At 26.2% G+C, this 19,448-nt stretch overlaps 1 protein-coding gene across 4 annotated transcripts in view; it reads right to left on the bottom strand.

Moving 5' to 3' along the window:
* The window catches only part of LOC100208784 (activated CDC42 kinase 1), a 43,416-nt gene extending 32,060 nt beyond the window's left edge, over positions 1–11,356 (bottom strand). The window contains exons 1-2 of one of the 4 annotated variants that reach the window (XM_065799100.1): positions 10,765–11,356; positions 4,944–5,165 (exon numbers count right to left, since the gene is read on the bottom strand). Coding sequence is in view for 1 of the 4 variants with exons in the window: in XM_065799098.1 (XP_065655170.1) it covers positions 4,965–5,165; positions 10,765–10,983 (420 nt within the window). In the remaining 3 variants the exon portion in view is untranslated. Of the gene's footprint in view, positions 1–4,943; positions 5,166–10,252; positions 10,452–10,764 lie in introns of those variants that run through there. The other 3 variants (XM_065799098.1, XM_065799099.1, XM_065799101.1) reach the window with 3 other exon arrangements.
* Positions 11,357–19,448: the final 8,092 nt, after the last annotated feature.

The raw sequence follows: 19,448 nt of genomic DNA, 5'->3' as shown, positions 1-19,448 counted from the left end.
ATATTTGTAAATTGAAAAAAATTGATCTGCCCCTTAAATGTCTTTGTTACTTACTCGGTGTAGTTAAGGCAATTTTAAAATACTATAGCATCTGTATAATATTTTGTTGACTACTACATATTTCCGTTAAATGATCAGGTCTGTGAATCATGAAAAGACAGAAAAAATAAAATGATAAATTTTGCGGTATCATAAATTATAAATGTTTGAAGCAAAAAAACCCAGACCGTAGATTTTTTTTTTTTTTTAAATCTTCTTAAAACCCTAATTTGCTTGTCCAAATTCGTATAAGATTTTAAATAAATACGATTTTTAGGTAAAATGAACATCATAGATTAAAAACTTTTAAAGTTTATTGGCGCTTTTTCTTGATTGCAAGTTCTTTTTAGTTCGGAATTCTTGTATTTTTTGTAAAAATTGATAGAAATATTGTATTTTGACAACTATATAAAGCTAATAGGTCAGAAACGATTAGAACTAGGATCTATAGTAAATTAAGACACTTTGAGCGAAAGTGATCTAAAGGCTCCAAAATGGTATTCTTTGTATTCACAATTAGGGGTAGTAAAAAGGATTAGAAAATTATATAAAAAAGAGAAAAATTCTTTAAATATTAAAAAAACCTGAAGCGAAATAAAATATAACGTCTAAAGCTTTTGTTTGGACATAAAGTCACGACTATAAAGTCACACCTATAAAGTCATGCCAATTTCAAATAAATAAATTCGAATAATTTGTAAATCGCCTTAACTACACCGAGTATTTTAAAAAAAGTAGCATTATATTTGACGGAAATTAGCGAGCCAACCAATTTTTCAATAAAAGGTTATTAAAATTTCGGAAATTTTAATTTAACTTTTATTTAAAAGCTATCGATTTAAATAAGTTTTTACTAATTGAATTTATCTTATGATAAAAATTGTAATATAAAATATGATGAACAATAATACAATTACCTATGTAAGAAAGTTAAAAAAAATTTATAACTATTTTAAAATTTTTGGTTTAAAAATACTAAGTATTTTAAATCTGTAATAATCGAAATCTTTCCATATCATTAGGGTTGTCAAAAGTCTGGATTTTACAAAAATTACAACTTTACGGATTTTACAAACCTGTAATAATTTTTTTTTAGTGTTTTCTTTCGTAAAAGCCGTAAAATTCTGGCATTCCTAAGTATAATGTATAGTTTTTTTTATCGACTGTCATTAAAAAGTTGTTTTAGCAAGTTAAAAAGTTACAAGAGGATCTTGGAAATCGTCAAAAATGTTTTGTGAAATACTATTTAGCATTTTTTTTACATCTATAATTTAAAAATGAAAATAAAAGAAGACAATATATGTAACTAATCGTTTAAACCTTTTAAAACTGTATTTAAAAGTGATTTACGCAATTAAAATAGATCAAAGTTTCAATAAATAAATTTATTTATTCATTCATTAAAATTGCAAAAAATTGTCTTTTGTTCTAGTTTTCTTTCAACAATATTAAACAAAGGAGAGAAGCAATTTAAAAATGAAAACTGACAAAAATTGCTCAAAATAAAACAAGTTGAATAATTATAATTAAACATTTATAAAATATAAAAATATTCCTGAAAAATAAAACAGAAAAATATTCCTATGAATAACCCAGCAAAAATAGAAAATTTTTATTGAAACTTAATTGTATCTAAAAAATCTCCTTTTTTAAATGTCAGAATGTAATGACCTTTTTTTTTGTTTTTAGCTGCACCTAAATTCCCAATTTCGCTAAAACGCTGTATGAATTTTTTTTCTGGCTAACACCCTCTATGTATATATATATATATATATATATATATATATATATATATATATATATATATATATATATATATATATATATATATATATATATATATATATATATATATATATATATATATATATGTATATATATATATATATATATATATATATAATAAAAAATATTTTGTACAAAAAACATACACAATAAATTAATAAAATTAATTACTAAACACAATAAACAGTCAATCAATAAAATCAAAACCAAAATAAAATACAAACTGGCAGTTGAAACTAAATAGAAAAGTTCATAGTATGTGAAAAAGTTCATCAGTAGTTTTATTTACTTGGTTAGTGAACTACTATTTGATATTTTTGCAACTAATAAACAAATCTATGTCTTTGTACATAGGTTTGTTAACCACTATTTTATCTTGTATCTTATTAGTTTTAAATATCAATTTAATTTAATTATCTTTTTTCAAAAACATTTTATGATTTTCCAGAAAAAATTTCATTTTTTAATAGTGTTAATTTTAAATGTACAGAAGCTTAAAGTTTTTTATATTTAGGTCATTGACAATATTTAAACAGGTGCACTTATTTTCCCGTAACTTCATAGTCAATAATTTTAAACAAAACTGAAAAATATTTTTTATTCTACATAGAAAGTCATTTGTTATAAGAAATTATGTATGAAATCCTATAGCAAATGACCAATTAGTGTTACAATATAAATGTTTGTAAATAATTACAAAACTTATACTGTAAACAATATAATGTTTGTAATTAGATTTATCAATCTGGTTTTCTTGTACTTTTTCCATCATATATTTCAAATTTTTATGCTATTTATTGGCATGTTAAAGGAATTCTTAAGCTTCATATTCAGAATTAAAGATAGCAATTATGTCATCAACATACTGTTTATAAAAACTGTCACAGAAAAGGAACAATTGTTAACCCATGATATAGCATTAAGTGCAGGAAAGTGCCCATACATAGACTGATATAGCTATAGATGCAGCGGATATATACATTCGTTAACTTAGAGTTTTGGTTTAACAGATAACTTTTTTTAATCAATCAGTCTTTCTAGTGTTTTTAGTTTTATTCCCCTGACGAGTAAATAAAGATCATGCACTAGGGTAATAAAATTACCCTAGTGTTAACCAAGCTTGTATAGCTAATTGAGGATGAGGGTACATAAAGTACACAAAATGTACATCATAAGTTTAGCTACAAGTGCGAAAAGTCTGTCACAGCCTACTAACATATGCCATCAATGCTTTTATTTCAACTAATCTAAAACAACACTAACTTTTAAGTCATATGAAACTATGATGGTAAAATCCTGTTTAATTGTTGGGACTTTGAGTGGTGTTTGAATATTATTAACATTTTAACACAAACTTGTTGTTTACTGCTAATTACTCTTACACAGTCCTCCTACATAAAAAAGAGGATAATGGCAACCCTATAATTAGTTACATGAATAATAAATTAAAAACGCTCCTAGTGTTATTTTATTATATATAAACTGTTATTCACTACTTTGGTCATTCATTTTTAATGACTTAAGGTTTGGAAAGTTTTTTTTAACTCAGCAAACATTAACACATTAAAAGCAACTTTAAAAGCAGTCTTATTACTACATACTTTAGTTCAAGTTTTTGCGTATTATAACAGTGGTATCAACAACATTAAACTAACCTTTATTGATTAAAAAAAAATTAAAATTGCTACCTGCTAGCAGCCATCTAGTAACAACTTTTTTTTTATAAAAATACTTTTTATAAAAAATACTTGCAAATATAATTCCACACTATTACTATTTAGAGTTAAAAAAAAAAGTTTCTAATACATGCTAGTCTGAGTTTTCAACCCTTTTTTTATTTGACATCATCTGATCATAGCAATCAATCCTTGGATTTGAAGGCTGTTATCCAAAAATATGCATCTGCCTTCAAATCTTTCTTAACTTACTAGTATCTGTGTCTAAAGAGAAGAAATGCTTCAGTAAGGTAGCTCTGATCAAGAATAATTTAAAATCTACAGTAGCATTGGATTGCCTTAACAACTGTCTCATCCTTTAGCAAAAAGAGTGAATTATGATGAGACATCATAACTCACTTTATTTGCCAGATATAGCAGATCTGGCAAAAAGAGTGAATTATGATGCTGTCACTCTTTAACTTAGCTGAACAAAAAGCTAATGAAGCCATCTTGAGATAATAAAGACAATATCAAATCCAGAAATTTTTCTTGTTGTGTTTAACTGTTTGATTCCTGCAATGTCTTGAATACAGAACTTGCACAAATAATTTTTAAATACTAGAAGTGCTTTATTATTATTTTTTTATTATTAGTTAAAAAATGCGGGGGAAGCAATATAGAAATGCTGTAACAATCTACCCCCAGGCATCACAAAGTCTCTGTGTGCCTCTTCTTGGGATGCCCTAGAAGATATTAGAAACAAAGAAAAATAATAAATAAACTTAACTTTATGCATTCTAAGTAATCCATAAAGTTAAGTATATTTATTATTTAATTATTAAAATAATGCAATATAAAAATATTAAAATGCCATTGGTTGGAAAATTGGTAAATTAATAAAAAAAAAGGCCAATGCCGATTCTGATTGTGCAAAAAGTGGCCGAATAAGCGGATGTCAATGCCGATGCCAATTAATCAGTGCATCACTAATTATTTTATAAAGTTATTGGCAAATGTAGTAGTAGTGGTAACTAAACTCAGCTCACAATCAAGAGATTTGATTCTACACTATGCCTCTATGCCTACTACTCTCTATGCCTCTGAAAGTACCTCAACCTTCTTCTTAGTACTATCACCAAGTTTAACAAGGTTTATGTTTTGGATTTTAGGGTTAAGAGAGAATATTGCAAATTAAAAGTCTCCTTGGCTGTAGTAGTCCCCAGAGACCTTGGGAAGTCTTAAACATAAGCCTTAAACACAAGGCTTTGAAGTTTTTCAATAAATATTCAAAGTATCAATATATAGATGAAAGTGAAATCTGATATTATAAATAACTTATGCAACAAGAATAAACACGCTAAATCAATGCACAAAAAAAGTTACTAGAAGAAAAGCAACATAATAAGAAACATATAGTTAAAAAATAATAATAAGTAACTAAAGAAAAATTTATTAACCCACATATTAGGCTACTAAACATACTGTTTTATTATGTTGAACAGTCCAAACAGCACTTTGAACATAACCAAATGCACCTTTTCCAATCAAATCTTTGAATACTATATCATTTTCTTTTATTAGGCAATTTACAACAGGTTTTGAATTGCTGCTAATACAGTTTTGAGGTGAGCTAATAAATTTACAGTTTTCATCAACTTCTTTCTTAGATATTCGAAAGGATCTCTAAAATAAATAAATAAATTATTGAAGACATATAAACATACATAGATAAAAAAAGAGCAATCGTATCATGTTAAAAAATAAATGCCCCCCTCCCCCTTTGATTGGTACCACCCAAACCCCTCCCCCTCACCTTAGAGAGTAGGGGCGGGGGGGGGTCAGACCACCTACAGACCACTGCTTACCTATAATAAAATAGAATTTTAAGAAATAATGGTTTCATTTTGAAATTAATTTAGATGTTTAAATATTAAGTATCTAAATATCTAAATAATTTAGAGACCTTTATTTGAACCATAATAAAAAGCTACTGACCCCTTTATTTGTGCCCCTATCTACTATAAAGACCAGCTCAAGGAGAGGACAACCAACCATATCTTTCTTTTTATTAAGAAATGACTTACAATTAATTGCACCCTTTACATAGGCCAGTAGGCAGATTAGAGGGGCACTGGTTTATAGTAACACATTCAACTGTTGATAATTGAAAAATAGAGTGATTTAAAAATGCTGGCATTTTTAGTGTGGATTTGACAAGTTTATGTTTGCATTTTCAGATAGTTGGGTCTAATGGTCTTATCTGCTGCTAATCTTAGATCAAAACAAAGTGTTTTGATCTAAGATTAACAGCATATAAGGCTGAAAATGGGACTCTTTAGGCGGACATTTTGCTTTTAGATATATTTGAGTTCTAAACTGCAACAAGGTGCTTGTATTTTGCCCATTTATTGCAGACAGTAGTAGCTAATCCGAAAATTTATCTGTAAAGACTTGTGGATGAATAGAATAATGCTCAGTTAGTTTCATTTTGGCATATTTTAGCAATTTTAGAATTTTTTCCAAAGTAGAGAAGGTCATAATTTTTTTCTAATTTAACACAATGTAATAAAAACCACTTTTTTTTAAAGAGAGAACTATCCAGAAAATAGCTCTAGAAAAAATGAGACACTTGTTGAAAGTGAGAAAAAAGTTATACAGTTCTAAAGTAGTCTGTTTTGACCATTTGTAAATCGAGGGGAGCCATTGTGTCATGTTTCTAAGGCTATAATTTCTGAACCGTTGTACTTGGAAGCCTGTAATTTCAAATTTAAACTATCTACATAATGCACATAACAATATGTAAAAATCAGGAAAATCAGAGATGGTGACCCACAAAGTTTTCTTCAAATTGGTTGAAATATAATGATTTGACCCTTTAATTATATTAATTTCTATTGGTTTCTCATTTTTAATTAATTCGAAATACAACTTAGTAGTTAGTTTTACAGTAAGAATGGATTTGTGTGATTTGGGAAAACTGTTAAATGATACTTGTCATAAACTAATTAATTGTAAAAGATTTTTTAAATTTCTGGAATTTAAAAACCTGGAATAACAATTGACAAAACTTTAACCATCTCCCATCACTATGAAAATATTTTATAAGTAGAACAATTTCTGGAACTAGGAGCTATTATCAATTTAACCTAGAATCCATAGATATTATTAGCTTTAAATAATCAAGTGAAGATGTTAATATAACAGGCATATTTTCTTTTCATGGTATTTAAAGCTCTCAATCTAATCGGCAAATAAATATCTATACATTGAAATTTGGTGAATTTATTTTGTGTAAATATGATACATTTGATTGGATTGGTATAATAAATGAAATTGAAAACATTGAGCAAGATGTTATGGTAATGTTTATGCTATTCTACAGTTCTTTTAGCAAACTTCTAAACTGGCCACATGAGTGTTAGGTTTTAATTACCAACACAATTCGTATCATTGAAGTACCTGTAACAACAACTGGACATATGTGGACTTTGACTGTTGACGCATCTAAGCAAATAATAACGCAATCTTGACACTTTATTTTATTTTTTAAATAATCAAATGAATTGAAACAAGTATAAACCAAAAAAATTTTTGATGACAATATTTTTGAAGTTATCTTTACTTTGTTAAGATCCAAAAAATTTATATTTTTGAAAAAATAAGTGGGGTTTGACCCCTGGTGCCCCAGCCCCATGGATTCTCTGATTGCCTACCCACAAAGCTGAAATTTTTAGAACTCCAGTTTGTGGTAGCGAAAAAAATTTGCTACAAAAACATGGGGCACATGATCCAGCTGTAGCCTACTTTATTTAAATACTTTGTTAAATAATTGTAGCCTACAATTATTTAACAAAGTATTTGTGCAGTATGGCTAAATTTGTGTCATGGGTGGTTTTTTTTAATTTTTAATAAAGAAATTATAATATAAGGATTGAAATTGAGAAAAATCCATATGAATTATAAAAAGAGATTTTAAAGTGCTAATTCATGGTGTGAGCTGTATGCACATAAGAACATGTTTGCTATTGTTGTGTTGTTGTTGATACTCTACTCTGTAATTTATGTTAGGTGAATAAATTCACCTTGAGTAGATGTAGCTATCAGGAAGAGTCAATGCTTAACAATTTACCTATAAATAAATACTCTTTATGTTAAATACAATACATTCTATTAGAGCTGCAGTGAGCAGTAAATACCTTAGAAAAGCATAATAAATTTAAAAAAGGATTGCTTTATATTAATCTTAAACTTAGTTTGATACAATAAACAATGGAGAAAAGGCTTTTTAAATATTTTTTATAAATGACTTTTACACTGTTTTTCCACATTAATTTTAACTTTTTTTATGTAAACTTTAATTTGATTTAAACGACCTAGTTCAGGTAAGTTTATAAATTATAACTTTTCAAAACAATAGCAGATTATCTTCTCTTTTTTTTTTGCATTTATAGCATTTTTTTTAATAAAATTATATATATATATATATATATATATATATATATATATATATATATATATATATATATATATATATATATATATTACTTCTTTTTATATATCAATATAGGTATTTATATTTGTATATAATAAATCAACAAATTTCTATTCTACTCGTATATCATTTTTCTTTGAAACATTTTTCTTGAGAAAGATTTCATAATAAAGGTTAACTTCTATCAGCTTTTGATTTATGTATATAGCTGTTTTATTTTAAATTGAATTTAGTATTAAATTGACATTTAGATTAATATGATAACCATTTGGATATTATTATTCACCATTTTGATAATTATATTCACAAATGGGTCAACTAATTCTAGCCGTCTCATATTCTAATATTATGTGCAAAATTTTTTACATTTTGTATTTAAAAACTTTTTTCTTATTAGATACAACACCAATATTCTTAGTAATGCAATGAAATATATTTCATTCTAACTTATTTTATTTAAAGATACAAATATTTTAAAGATACAAATATTTTTAAGAATCAAATATTTTTTCATTTTAGGATGTGTGCAACCATCACTGCCACATTTAACATATATCTCATCTTAACCAAAATTTAAAAAAGACAATGGATTTTTTTTTTTTCCAAAAGGTTGGGGAAGTTGGCAAAAAAAGCTGTGCTGAAAAAAGCACTCTTTAATAAAAGAAATATGCATTTTTTTTTCAGTGCTTTGACACTGAAAAAAAATATGCATATATATATATATATGCAAAAATAGGCAGTGGTTTGGTACTTTCTGTTAGACTTTTTGCAAACTCGGCCCTGGCAAAATTATACGATTTAGCAGGGGTTGATAACCGGAGCTGGAAAATAATTTATAATACTTTTTATAAAATAATTTTATACAACTTGTTGAATAAAAAGCCAAGTAAGAATGAGTTTTGGTTTATCCTAATAGAGATAATAGCTGGTTTGAGCAATGACCATGATAGTATTTGTAAAAAAAAGATTTAAGAGTCAAACTAGAGTAAGATTTCTTTGCAAATAACTTTGCCATATTCTAAGGAAAAGTAAAAAGATCAGAGATTAAATGATAGACTTACTTAAGCTAATGATACTGAAGACTTACCAAAAGTCTCTAGAATCTAACATCTGAGATGAGATACAAGATTTATTAAACTGAGAATAACATTAGACAGGACCTTTTTACATTGGCTTCTTGGAATAATAAAAGGACATTTGTTCTTAAGAGAGATGTTCTTGTAAAAAAGATAAAAAAAATGATTAATGTTTAATAAAGCAACTGCTCAAGATAGTGAAAAATGTAGAGAAAAAATGTAAAATGTGGAGAAAAATTAAAGAAAAGGAATAAAAGCTTTTAAACTTTTATTCCAGAAAGAATAAAAGCTTCCAAGATGTGCTTTATGCATACATATTATGGGTATAAAAGTATATGTTTGCTATTTATTTAGATGCTGGCACACAATATCCTTTCATATTTATATAAACTTTAGTATATATATGGTGTAGTATTTGCTAAAAAAGAAGATGATAGATGGATGTGTCGTGTGACTCTAGCAAGACAAAAAAATTAGGCATAATCTTAGACAGATTATAAAAAAACGTCATATTGAACAACGTTTGTTAGAGAAGATTAAAATGATTTAGATATCAGCATGTAGAGAGGTAGCAGCTTCAGGAGAAAATGGTAGTGGTAGAAGCATGAAAACTTGTAGAAAGTGCCTTACATATTGCATGAATGAGTTTTAGTTAAGGAAAGAAAATGCTCTAGATTGTTTATACTAGAAAAACAGCATTAAAGAAGGAGGGTAAAGCCTGATGATGATGATGACGATGATGATGATGATGATGATGATGATGATGATGATGATGATGATGATGATTATGATGATTTTATTGATCATAATGATGTTTATATATGCATTTATATACAAAATATAACATAAATTTTGAATAAGAAAGATATATTTTAGGATGTATAAATGTTTATGCAGCCCTGGTCACAAACCTGGCCTCGGCCCCTGCTATATTCTATCAAACCCAGCCCCTGCCCCGGTCAAACATCAACTCCAGTCACTTTCTAACACCTGGTAGATAGAGGCAATTATAAATTTGTAGCTTACTAATACACCTATCTTTTGATACCAAGCTGTAGGTATTTAGATAGATAAGAATTGATAAATTTATAACATTTTAAGTTAAAAGACTTTAGCAAAAGTTTTTTTAACAAATGCATATCAAAAATTTGCAACTAAAAACCTCATAACTTTTAGAATTGTTCAACTTAAATAATTTTCACCTGTAAAATCTTGCATTGAAGATTTTTCTAACGATAATTTAATCAATTTAAAATTTTCAACCCACATACATACCAATTATAAATTGTACTAAAAATCAAATTTTCAATTTTTTTAAATAAAAAAATGAAATTTTTTTTATCTTTAACTATTTCGGTTATCTAAACAAATCTTGTCCAATTTGAATAACCAATTAAATTTAGATTCAAAATTAGACAATTGAGAAAATATCTCGAACCAAAAGTATGACTTTTAGACTACCATATGTAACAAAAAATTCCGCTCCAATTTATCATCAGAAAGAAAATGTATCAAATATCAAATAAATTTACTAATACTTAAAATTAATTTATTCAGTTTTATTAAACTAAAATTGGAGTATTAGTGCAAAAAATGGAATCATACGGAATAATTTCGTATTAATACTGTATATTCTGTATTAACGGAAAAAATTATTTCTTCAATATATAATTTTCTTTTTTTTGTTGTTTTTTTTTTTTAATTTAGTTCTTACCCTTAACTTTTTAAAAACGCTGTGTTTTTGATAACTTTTGTGACTTTCAATTAAACGTCGTGATTCTGGTTTTGACATATTCAAAGATAACAGATCCGCTTCACTAACGTGAGCAAGATGATTGATTTGGGATACATGCAAATCATTTATAAGTTTTTCATAAAACTGATGAAGTTGAATTCCATATAAGAAATCATAAAACTCATCTTTTTCATTCATTTTCTTTACCAATTTTTATGTTGAATTATTATTATTGATATTTTTTTTTTTTTTATTGATAACAAAACTCACGTGTTTTTCAAATCTTTTATCAAAACAAATAAACGTCACGGAAGTAAAAAGATAAATGTCATTGGATAAGAACTTTTTTGTGTGTAGACCTAATAGGAAACAATCTAAAAATGCGGTTATTTATATTGGCCTTTTTCAATTTTTCTCCAACACACATTGTTAAAAGACTTAATGTTCTGTTAGAAATCATTATAAATCTAATTTTTCCTTTTTCTTTTTTTTTAATCTTATTTTTAAAAACTGTTTCAACCTTTTTTTTCCCATTGTTTTTCAAAGTAATAAAACTTTCTAAATTCGAAACAAGGAAAGTTGATTTGCGCTAATTTGTTGCATGGTTACGCAGTTAATATTTCTTTTTAAATTTAAACATTTATAAAATACACTTATTAAAAAATTCCGTTTCCGTTTGTTTGAAAAGTATATCATGGTCAACCAAAAACAATCAAACATCGGTTAAGCGTTACAGCAAGGATACTTTAAAAAAGTTATTTTAAATATAACTGTTTTTATAGTATATTAAAATTTATAATATATTAAAATAAACTATATTGAAAAAAAAGTTTCCATTTCTGTCGCTGGGTAACTAGTGTGTCAAATTTCAAATGTAGCATATATCTTTGTTATTAATAAATTCAATAGTTTCATTTTTAACTGTGCTTATACATTTTCATACTTTAGCATAATTAGTCTCTTTTCTTAAATAATAAATTGATTTCTTATTATAGAATTTTTCTATAAAATGAACTTCTGCTTGTTATACAAAATTGAAATACAAAAGTATCTGCCGGCCTAAAAAAAACACATCTGCTCACAAAATAACCGTGACTCATATACAAGTGTAACTGAAAATAAAGTTTGAGGTTTGAGGGGGGGGGGGGAGGGTTTATAAGGCGATAGCTCCTCAACTTTTTTTAAATACGCTTTAAAATTAAATATATTTATAAACAATTTTTGAATATTTAAAAAGCCTGCGTAATTATGGCCAAAAAAGTGCTTCAAAAAGTACAGAGTACTGTTAAAAAATAGTTTTGTATACATAAATATGGTTTATGTTGCAACTGTTATATTTGCACTTCTTGTTTTTTTTTTTTTTTTTTAATGTTTTGTTTTGTTTGTTTGTTTTATTTTCCGTTGTTAATTACGTTTTAAAAAAGCTATTCGTTATAAAATACAAATATTCAATAAAAATTTACATGATCGTTATTAACAAATAAAGAAACGTGGGGACTCGTAGAAGATTGTAAAGTCTTGTCGTCAAAACCACTAAAAATTTTACTTGTCATAATTTCATATTATTAAAATATTCACATTTTCTTTAGTATTATTTATTATATTATTGAGTATTCATTATATTTGAAAATAAAATGTATACACATTTTTAATTTTATTTAAAAATATATACAAATAATATACTAATTTTTTGCAAAATTAATTTGATAAGCTGATTGACCAGTGTTGTTATCATTTGATAAATTATATATATATATATATATATATATATATATATATATATATATATATATATATATATATATATATATATATATATTTCGTTATAAAAATTATGAAGTGGTACAGGGGATAGATGGTGTTTACACTTAAACATGACGCACAAAACATTAAATGTCAGGCTCATATATATATTTAAAAAAATCGTTTCAATTAATAGAGGCTTGGCATGAGTAAATCGATCCTTAAAATTAATAAAGCTTGCAAAATGCTTCTGTTGATGATAATTACCTTCGTTAAAATAGTTTTAACTACTTTATATACTTTAGTTTTTGTGACAATGAATGAGTGAATGATATAGCTTATGTAAAGTGCTTATTTAAAAAACTTTTTGCTTTTATAAAGTTCCAATATTTTTTGATATTTTACTTGTCAAATTTTTAATGCGATTTATCCGTGTCAGATTTTATTAATATAAATACTAAGAAACTCTAATCCGTGTCAGATTTTATCAATATAAATACCAATAAACTCTAATCTGTGTTAGATTTTATCAATATAAATACTAAGAAACTCTAATCCGTGTCAGATTTTATCATTATAAATACCAATAAACTCTAATCCGTGTCAGATTTTATCAATATAAATACCATGAAACTCTAATCCGTGTCAGATTTTATCAATATAAATACCAAGAAACTTGAAACTAGTTTTAAAAGTATAATACTTTTATGCTTTTTTGTTGTTGTTGTTGTTGTTGTTGTTGTTGTTGGTATTGTGTGTTTATTGTAATCTAGTTCATTATTCATATTTTTAAATAGTTAAGTAATATTATTATAAGATAAAAAAAAAAGAAGTTCGTGTCATGTGCAAACATAATCATCATCAAATTTAAAGCTTTATGGAGGCCGTTGATATAAATAAGCAAGAGAAGACGAACTTATATTGGTCTCTGAGCAACTTTATTGGTTATATTAAGCAAATTTTACTGGTGATACTACAAAACGTATACAAATTGCTTTCAATAATATAAATTGCTTGTTAACTAATTTAAACCTGCTTATTCCGCAAATTTAGATTGTATCGAAAGCTTATCTAAGTCGATAAAAACCCTATATGTATATTAGGAACGTTCTAAAGAGTAAGTTATGCTTTTTTTTCTCTGTTTAGCATAAAATAAAAATTTACACTTTAATTTAAATATATATATAAAAAATTAAATTAAAAAAGTAAATAATAAAGTTCAAAAAGAAATTGTAAGAACAGGTAAAAACTCAAAGAAGATAAGGACACGTCAATTCAATCTTTTTATAAAGCCTGATAAAAACTCAAACAAAATGTATCACATGGTAAAAAAAAGTAAGTAATAAAAAAAATACTAATAATAATAACTAAAAGAAAACCATTAAAATCTAACAAAACTAAAGGGATAAAACTAGAAAAAAATTTTTTTTTTTTATTTTTGAAACCTAAATCAACTTAAAGACTTCATTGTATATTTGCATTCTTTTTGGCTTGCATTCCATGTTCTGTTTAAAGAAGCTAGGGTAAATTTTCGTTATCAAGAATTCCTTAATTTTATAATGATTTGTTTTTAATTAGTTTGTTATTTAAAAAACGATCAAGCAACTTAAGAGGCATGTTAAACTCTTGTTCTTTTTGTTTTTTTTACAGAACAAAGTATAACTCATTTCTCAACTATAAGTTACTATAAACTATATAGTTTACTTGCCTAAACCAAATATTTACTTTTTTGGTTTATCCGTATATAGTACCGTACAGTATATATTTGTATATAGTATATATATTAGTACATCCGTATATAGTTGTTTAGTATCATTATTGGAAAGAAATAGTTTTGTATTATCAGCAAATATTATAGAGTTTAGTTTTAATGACTCGTTACAAAAGTCATTATAATTTTTTTTTTGGTGCTCCAGGAAAAGAACTAGCGGTCTTGTCACACTGCACGGCAGAAGAGAATTTAGCTTGGAAGTTCACGCCTTCTACCTTAATGATGGCGCGAAATATGCCCAGAGCTCGCTTCGAACCATGAATCTCTTGTTTTTAAAGCAAGCGCTCTAACCACTGCGCCACAACCGCTTATTTATATAGGAGGGATCACGGATCGATCTTTGAGGAATTCTGCATAAGAAATTTAATGCTCCGAATTGTACATAATGCACATATTGCTTTCGACATGTGAGATTTTTATTAGTTATAAAGTAATGCTTTGTTTCATCTTGAAGAATGCAATTATCAACTGCGTCAAATACTTTAGATAAATCAATAAGTACTCCAAAAGTAAATTTGTTATTGATAAATCCATCAGTTGTTTGGTTGACTGCTTCAATAATTGCAAACTCAGTTGAATGGTTTTTCTGAAATCCGAATTATTTTAGTAGTTTTTAATAAAATATTCGAAGGTTTTATTATAAATTAGGCGTTCGAATAGCTTTGAAAATATAGAAAGTAATGTTATTTAACTACAACTTGTAATGTCCAAATAATTATTGAATTTAAGATTGTTTTAACTAATATAAAAGCATCAGGGTAAGTACCGAACTTTGGTGAAAATTTAAGTATATAAAAGAAAAGTATGCTTACTTTTCTGCTTACGTAAGGTAAAAATTCTGCTTACGTAAAATTCTGCTTAGGTAAAAAGTCTGCTTACGTAAGGTAAAAATTGATCTGACAACACTTATTTGAATTTTTTAAGTATTATGTTATTTGGGACATTCTGTAAGCCATTTTTTTACTTTTTAGAATACATTATCATTTAATTCATTGATCAATCTGAAAAACCTACAAAAATATTCTGAATGATTTTGTGGACATTGTGGAAAAACATGCGAATGAACAGGGAGTAGAAAAGTCATAATATTTAAAAGAAGTTGCCCGGAGCTGTGAAAAAAATGGGGTAAGGAGAAGTGAGTAAAATTTCCAACAATATCAGTACAGAAAGCAACTGCTTTAACCTACAACTTGGATCAATCTATAAATATCACGTAAATTATGTAAGATAATACTATTGCAACTAGATACTTATGAAGAACTATAAGTTATATATATATGTATATATATATATATATATATATATATATATATATATATATATATATATATATATATATATATATATATATATATATATATATATATATTATATTAGTAGAAAATCACTTAACTAAATTTTTTTTCCATTTGACACTGTGTTTCATCAACAAAGATTCATCAGAAATGATTCATTTCTGATGAATCTTTGTTGATGAAACACAGTGTCAAATGGAAAAAAAATTTAGTTAAGTGATTTTCTACTAATATATAATTGCTCTGTTCTTTTAAGAACATTGAGCACTCTATTGTGTAGAATACTCTTTAAAGTTGTTTAAATATATATATGTATATATATATATATATATATATATATATATATATATATATATATATATATATATATATATATATATATATATATATATATATATATATATATATATATATATACATATATGTATATATATATATAATTATAAGCTTTTCTTAAAACTAAAGTTGTCATCAAGGAATGATGTAGATGCCTTTAAATCTACTTTGCTACACATGGAATTAAGCAGTGATTACAAACAAACTCCATCCCCTATGAACAGTATTTTTAAAGACACTGTTGAGTCTCATTTAAAATATTTTAGTTTTGGGCTGAAAATCATCATTCTGTACATGTAGAGATTGTAAACTTGGACTTGATGGTTCTGGAAATCAATACTATTGCCATCAGTTTTCTGATCCTAAAGATGCAGACTTAAAGGGAACTTTAAGTCTGGATCTTTAGGATCAGACTTAAAGATCCCTTTAACTCTGATCCTAAAAATGCAGGGACTGTTCTTTTGGCTTCCCCTTGACATTAAAGATTAAAAAAACCAGGTAAATTATTGGTCTGTCTTTTATCTTAAATTAATTATTTGACTTAATTAAATTAATGTTCTTGACGGATCATTTGTTGCGTTTTTATAAGTTCTTGATTTTTTTGTTTTAATTGCTAATTTTCGTTTAGTAGGTTAACTAATTTGTCTTTAAGTTTTTTTATATTATCAGCTAATTTCTTAGTTAGGATATGGCCAATTGCAGTTGTTGAATTTTTCACATAGGGTTTATTAATAATTGATAAGATATCGAATTTAAAAAGATATCAAAGAAAGATTTTATTTCGGGAGATAATTGATATGTCAATGCATTATGGTTTATGTCCCAGTAATATATGCTCTTATTTTCTTTATTAATTTTTATAGTAGTTTTTTTTTACAAAACTTAATTTTACTTCTTTTTGGACAAAAAATACATCAAAAAAATATATTTCTGCAGTTATTGTTAATAATTTCGATGAAAAGACTATCTATGACATAAACCCTTAGCCTCCTGGTTTTTGCTTGACTAATTAATTTATAAGGTGGCAAACTATAACAGAATTTAATTCAAGAATTTTCTGCATCATGCCAAGTTTCTAAAAGAGATATTACGTCGTAATTTATAATACCTTAAACCTTACTTTATACATTTTCAGATATTTATTATGGGTTTTCTTTATTATTTAAATAAAAGAAACTTAATATAATGTATACATGGACTGTGGTTTTGAAATTTAAATTTAAAATAGTATAAATATATTTTTACTTACCATTGATCATTGACTGAGGGCTTTGGTTATGAATGGTAATCTGCCAGTATACAATTTTATTGTATACTGGCAGAGGGATATGATCTAGACACAATTTTGTGGGGTTAATTTGAATGTTATATTTAAAGTTAAATATTCAAAATCTATCAAAAAATGTATAGGGAAAGGTTGCATAAGATGAGCAGGTTTTTAAGATATATAACTATAACCTCTTTTACGGGTAGGATTCTAATTTTTTTGTTACAAATAATTTTGGCTAAGTATATTCATACAAGTTTGACGGTGTTATTTATTTTAACTTCTTGGTTTTATAGTTAATATCCTTTCATTGTTTTATTGTTAAAAAAGTTTACCAACCCCGTTATAATTTTTTATTATTCAATTTTTTGTAATTACATCAGAACGAAACAAGATCAAAAAATTATTATATCCTCAATATTTAAGCATATCTACTGCTAATTCCATGGTTTATATGAGATAATACATAAGCTGATATCATGCTATTTAAATTATGATAGTACTTGGTCACGTTAGTTTCGCAATCGACATTTTATTATGCGCAAGCGCATTACGTAAAAATAAATTGTGCGTTCAAAACTGTTTTTCCACTAGCCTCGAAAACGGAGAATATAGAGGTATTTTCAATCTTTCATATATAGGATACTAAAATATTAAATCTCACTAATAAACTTTTTTTTTTATTAACTTACATTTTTGTAATTGGAAAAAATCAAAAAATCAAAAGTAACAAAAATATGTCACGCCCGAAGCTTTAATCCACCTGTAAAGTTGACCGAGATTTCATCGCGGATTTTACTACCATTTTTATTTCTTAATAAAACCTACGAAGATCAATTTATATAGTATTATATATCATTGGAAAGAATAAAAGTAAAGCTATAACATCTAACACAGTATTTTTACTAGTTATTTTTTTACATGAAGATGTGCAGCTAAGAAGTTGGATAATATTTCGATATTTCTTTACTTATCGTAAAACAATATGGCTGACTTATTTCGACAACATCTTAAAGTTACTTTATACAAACATATTAAACATATATATTTGACATAAACTATACAATTTTATTATGCAAAATCATTTTATTGTACATAAAATATAAAGTTTATTATGCAGTTTTCTTTCTTGGAGGGATGATGGGCGATTTTAATGACTTTGCCATTATGCTATTTCTTATGAAACGGTCTGTCATTAAACTTTCTAATTTTCGTATACCAGACATGCTCGAGTATATTCTTTCAATACTATTAAATTCTGCATAAATACTCTCACCACCTTGCTCCCCATATAATCCAAGACCTACTTCCCATGTGGTCAAAAATACTCCCATGTGGTTCTCTAACATATGCATTTTGGGAGTTATTGATTCTTTAAGTCAAGTGCTTCGAAAAAACTTCATTAATTCACATACTGCTATTTCTATAAAAAAATGTACTTGACTAGTAAATTTAAATATATAATGGAAAAATATTTCTTTAAACAATATTTATTAAATATTTCTTATAATAATCGATAAACTTACCAAAACTCTTGATTTTTTCTTCGCTAAATAAATGACACGAGTTCGTTTCATTGTGACACTTAGAATAGTTGTTAAACAAAATATTGAATTTTTGTTGTATGTTAATCGCCTCTACATGAAGTGGATATTCTTGATATTTTATATGATTGAAAACTACTAGGAGAATCGAGTCACAACTTTTTTATGTTATTAACCTAAAAAATAAACAATAATCATAGGATACTACATTCGTATAGTAAAAGTTTTTATTATATGCAAATGCTTTATATGCATAAATACGTATATGCACTTTAATATATTTGATCAGGAATGTTGATTGGAAATGATAATTTAATGCAGAGATTATGAAAACCTGCATAGCATACAGAACAAATTTTAACAGATTCTATTTCGTGAAAATACAGATTTATATTTTCATACCGTACTTTCAACATTTTATGAACATGATTTCCAATGAACGAGCAACTATGATATGCTTGACGCTGCACTCCACACTACTGTAAAATAAATTCAATTCCTTTTATTATTGTCCCAATTCCTTCTAATAATTCAACTTTACAGCATTCTGCAATTTGTGCCTCCTCAAAAATTAAATATAATTATTGTACAAAAAATTTAGATAATACACTCCGTAAAATAAAAAAACAATGCTCTAAAAATAAATCATTATTTCCAGTACTATTTAATACATTTTTTTTTTGTTAATTTACCTCCCCAAGGCGCAG

This window comes from Hydra vulgaris, chromosome 06 (genome assembly GCF_038396675.1).
Source record: "Hydra vulgaris chromosome 06, alternate assembly HydraT2T_AEP".
In the NCBI taxonomy this organism is placed as follows: Eukaryota; Metazoa; Cnidaria; class Hydrozoa; order Anthoathecata; family Hydridae; genus Hydra; species Hydra vulgaris.
Note: the sequence above shows the minus strand (reverse complement) of the source record. Positions and strands in the feature narration are given on the sequence as shown.